At 45.5% G+C, this 5,000-nt stretch overlaps 2 protein-coding genes across 2 annotated transcripts in view; one reads left to right on the forward strand and one right to left on the reverse strand.

The window, feature by feature from the left end:
* The window catches only part of sspn (sarcospan (Kras oncogene-associated gene)), a 6,421-nt gene extending 5,536 nt beyond the window's left edge, over positions 1–885 (forward strand). The window contains exon 3 of the mRNA XM_080841503.1: positions 1–885. This exon is cut by the window's left edge and continues 1,155 nt beyond it. The gene's annotated coding sequence lies outside the window, so the exon portion shown is untranslated.
* A 3,310-nt stretch (positions 886–4,195) lies between these two features.
* The window catches only part of itpr2 (inositol 1,4,5-trisphosphate receptor, type 2), a gene marked incomplete at its 5' end in the record, with an annotated part of 80,388 nt that continues 79,583 nt past the window's right edge, over positions 4,196–5,000 (reverse strand). Inside the window, one exon of the mRNA XM_080842784.1 lies at positions 4,196–4,736. Within this exon, the coding sequence (XP_080698910.1) occupies positions 4,650–4,736 (87 nt within the window). The 3' untranslated portion in view covers positions 4,196–4,649. The remainder of the gene's footprint in view (positions 4,737–5,000) is intronic.

Below are 5,000 nucleotides of genomic sequence, written 5' to 3' on the forward strand. Positions count from 1 at the left end.
TTTGTGTATAAAATACTTTTAACTTTCTACAGGCTTGTCTTGCTGTGTCCTGATATCCATTTTCTCCAGATTAAGTCTGTGTTTAGTTACATCCTTCTTCTTTTGCTCGGGTTGCTTTGTTTGTTGAATTCTTTCTCGCTTTTTTCTAATGAAGTTGTACTACATATCATTCTCTCTTTGCATAGTCAGTATCATATCGACATGCTGAAAGGGAAAGAAATCAGTGCCTGTCTAATTGAGAGAAAATTACTAGCAGTGTTGTTGTTCTGAGCGCAATCGCAAGCACAACAACAGGCAGCATTGTGAGGTGGGGCCAGAGGGGGCGACTGGCCAGTCCAATGGGCTGGAGTCACGATCCAGGCAGCCACTGGAAACCTTGCCGCTGCCACTGCTGCCGCTAGTCCTGCTCCTGCTCCCTCAGCCACTGCCAGAGACAGAAGGGGCGCCGGGGGGGCACTAGGGGTACTCAGACACCCGACCGCATAAAGACACAAAGCTAATAGAGACATAAACTGCCATGTGCTCCATTGAGAGGCAGAGGAGTTTGGAGACCACTGTGTTAGACCCAGGAGTTTGAACACGACAAACAGAAAAGCCTCACCAAAAGTGTCTTTTTTTTCTGTTGAGATTGGTCGACTCAATATTGTAACGATGTAAGTTTTCTGAGAAGTCTTTGTGGTGTTTGTAGGAACATGTCAATGTCTGAAAGTTTTTCCATTTGTTGATTTTACAGTGTACACACAGAGATGTATTATCAAGAGGTCGTGGGTCTGTTGCTACGCTCACGTGCACAGGTTATACAACCATGGCTTAAACAGCTCAGTCCACATTCTCTATGTATGACTCATTTTCTTTTTTTTCAATAAAAGATTACATGTAAAAAAAAATAAATAATTTTTTAAAGTGTCTAAGCTACTCTGTGGGGGCAACTGTCATTAACCTGAAATATCACACAGTTTACAAAACATCCAGACTAAAGTAACTTATTAATCCCTCTAAGATGTTTTCAGAGGCCCAGTCCCCTCAGACACTGGAAGAGGGGGTATAGCACCTTAAAGAAGGGTTATAGTGCTGACTTATTGCTGATGTTTGGTCTCCCCCAGCTTGTGGAGCAGTTCTCCCGCTTTAGCCCCAGTGCAGAGGCTCCTGCGCTCCTTGCGCTCCCTGCTTTTCCTTCCTCTGGGGCTAGGATGGCGGCCCATCCGTGACCGACAGTGGCATGGAGTCATGCTGTGGTCTGATTAGAGAGGAGGCGAGTGCTGCGGAGGAGGAGAAAGAGGAAGCTGATGATGGCTGCGCTGTTCTCTGTTTTTTGATTTCTTTTTTCACGTTGTGCCTTCAGGGGTGTTATGATGCGCCTCTCAGGACCTTGTGACCCGACTGATCCGATCCCCATCCCCGCTGGCAAGACACAGGAAGTCACATGCCAAGCATCACATGCAGCCAGTATATTTAGATTAGTGATTGTTTATGGCCACCGGCTGCCACAAAACACCATCTTCTCCCTGGAAACCGAGGCCACCTGCTTATGAATGCCAGAAGTGTGTGTGCGCGTGTGTGTGTTTGTGAGAGAGAGAAAGTGTGTGTGTGTGTGTGTGTGTGTGTGTGTGTGTGTGAGAGAGAGAGAGTGTGTATGTGTGGGTGAAAAAGTGTGTGTGTGTGTGTGTGAGAGAGTGTGTGTGTTTGTGGGTGTGTGTGTGAAAGAGAGTGTGTGTGTGTGTGTGAGAGAGAGTGTGTGTGTTCGTGGGTGTGTGTGTGTGTGTGTGAGAGAGAGTGTGTGTATGTGTTTGTGTGTGAGAGAGAGAGTGTGTGTGTTTGTTTGTGTGTGTGTGTGTGTGTGTGAGAGAGAGTGTGTGTGTGTGTGTTTGTGGGTGTGTGTGTGTTGAGGTTGATTTTCACAGCTTTGGAGCATTTTAGATTAAAGCAGTAAAGGTTGCAGTTGTCAGGACACTGATCCAGTGATCAATGACAGAGATGGATGTTTTGAGTGAAAGTGGGGAGGCTGAGGAGCTCAGGGGTTTGTTTATATGTCCCTGGTGGAGTCACACAGGGTCTACCTGACCAAGGTGCTTCCAGGGAGAAACATGCCTAACCAAAAGCATGTGTTGCTGTTAATGTTTAACATTGTGTCTACCTTTCTACATGACGGCATGGCCTAAGCCAATGATTAATCAGCCATCGAGTACTTTGGAACAGAGCACATTGTGTGTGAGAAGAACAATGAACGGAGAAGTATGTGTGTGTGTGTGTGTGTGTGTGTGTGTGTGTGTGTCATGGTGAGGTAGGGGATTTTGTCAGTGTGTAAGAGTTTGTGTGTGTGTTGGTGGGATACCACCCACCGTGCTCTCCTCCCTGGCTGGGTATTTCAGATATGCTGGACTTTCCCTGTGCTACTGGTGACAGCTGTGGGCTATTATAGAGTATATATGGGAGTTAATTTTAGCCACAGTTTGGGTCACAGCACGAGCGCTCCTGTTTTGTCAGCCCAGAGGAGATGGCTCTTCGGGTTTTAGTGCACTGCACAGCACACAAACAAACAAACAAATAAAATAATCTAGCGACTTTCTTTGGTTAGAACTGCTATTCTTTCCACATATTCAATGAGATGAAAGATCACATAGCAGATCAAGCGACACAGAGATGTGTTTGAGGTGAAGTTGTTGTTTGAGGTATTATATCCTTGATGTTAATTATTGACCAGGGTCGGCTCAACTCTTGCAGTACAGCACTCAGCTGAGCTGACCTCACACAGTCAGGTCAAGTTCACTTCCTAAGTGAGTAAGCTTATGTGTGTGTGTGTGTGTGTGTGTGTGTGTGTGTGAGTGAGTGAGTGAGTGGTGTGGAAAGCACAGGGAGGGAAGACAAGGGGGTGAAAGACACCAAGAGGGAATGAAAGAGACTACTCAAATGACCTTTGGATGTTATTCTTTTTTTTTATGTGTGTGTGTGTGTGTGTGTGTCTGTCTGTCTGGAGTTGCTGACAGACAGTACGTGTTTACACATTGCTGACAGATAGAGGCAAAAGTAGATGGCAACAAAGAACACAAAGACCTCAAAGTTCCTATCTTATCACAGCTTTATTACAGTAGGTGTGAACCACATAAAATACATCCTGCATTCCTTTACTAATAAACATGACAAGGACCGTTTCATTCGAAGAGCATACTCATGTAGCTCCATTGTGCAAATTTATCAGAACACATTTTTACTGAACACTCTTATCACTGGCAGGATTTTCCCTTTGGGTGTCGACATCACAGACATCACACCAGCGGACAAAAAGATTAGAATCTGCTGTAATTGAACATAGCAGTAGTATCCCTCGAATCTGCTCTAAGTGAACATAGCAGATCCCGCTATGCAATTCAGTGTTCCTGGTTTAGCCCCCACTATGTACCAACACGAGACATAAGACACATTTGTTTTTCTTCAAGTACATTCCACAGAAATAAACCTAATTTTCTTAATATTCAATCTTTTAATTTATTCTATGTACAACTTTGTTAGGAAGGCACATGCAGCCCATTTTGCACGAGAGGCACACAGGTTTTGACGTAAAACACAAACAAGATAAAAATGAGGCGACAAATTCTCTGAAAGCTAAACATTACTGTGGAAAAACCCGATAACACGCCGGTGTGGGGGTGAGTCACAGCGGGCGGCTGCCTGCCAAGGAGATGATGCCTTTTTATTTTTTTTAACAGTGCCTTCTGCTTCCCTCCCGGGATTCCTAAAGGCCACTTTCCAGTCAGCGGTCCTCTAGTCAGGGAGGGAGGGAGGGAGGGAGGCAAGGCCGTAGTGTGAGGCACATGGAAGGCTTTCCAGAGTGACAGGCGCCTGGACTCCAGGTCTCCAGGTCAGTACAAAACACTCCAGTTTGTCCCTTTGTGATCTGTCTACATTAAAATGGCACTTTGTTTAAACACACAGACCCATCTACATTCGCATAAATATTCATATGCATACACAAAAACGCACTTTCTCTCTCTCTCACTCTCTCTCTCACACACACACATGCATGACACACACCATAAAAAGTAATACTACAGCTTTTCTTAAGCATTCTTTCCAAAGAGCACTAAGAATGTGAGACTTCATCCTTAAGTGATACTTGGACTGGTAGTTCCAGTGTCACCATTAGTACATGACCCCTGCACTCCGTCCCTTTGGCCAATACATTAGGCACAAGGGCAGGCTAACTGCTAAGGCCTCTACTATCTGCAGCTTAAACCTCACAGCATCCGGTACCTCTGTGCTACCGTGTTTCCATGGAAGTGAGTCTGTGGCGCTCCAGGTGTTAGTAAAAGGAGAGACTTCAGAGGCCTCCAGCACACCACACATGGCTCGATGTGCAGTGCTGCTCCCGACAGAGTGGGGCTGGAGCTCTGAGTATACCAGTGCCTATCTGACCTGTGTTTGTGTTAGTTTGTAAATGTATGAGTAAGTGTGTGTGTGTGTGTGTGTGTGTTTTGTATGTCGTTAGCCCTTTGCATCCATTGGAATTATGTTAAACTGAGTATTTTACCTCATACTAGTCATGCTGTTGTGTGTATTTGGGCGTGTGTGTGTGAGTGTGTGTGTGTGTGTGTGTGTGTGTGTGTGTGTGTGTGTGTGTGTGTGTGTGTGTGTGTGTGTGTGCACGCTAGCCATCAGTGTGCTGGAGCGATGACATGGTGGTTCATCTGCGGTGGCCCCAGGAAGCCCATCCTCTGCTTGTTCTTCCTCTGCTCAGTCATCTGGTGATTAGATTTAACATGGTTAGGAGTCTCTTGGTTAAGATCACAAACAGGAAGCTACAGGCCCAACATCATGATGTACAAACCAAATAAGTAGATGGGTATGTGGATCTATGTGTGGGCAAGTGTGTGTGTGTGTGTGTGTGTGTGTGTGTGTGTGTGTGTGTGTGTGTGTGTGTGTGTGGTGTTGTGTGCAAGTGACTGTGTTGAGGATATTTGTATGAGGGTTATAGAGAGAAATGAGTAGGTGGCCACACACACACT

Source organism: Sprattus sprattus, assembly GCF_963457725.1.
Source record: "Sprattus sprattus genome assembly, chromosome: 7".
Lineage (NCBI taxonomy): Eukaryota > Metazoa > Chordata > Actinopteri > Clupeiformes > Clupeidae > Sprattus > Sprattus sprattus.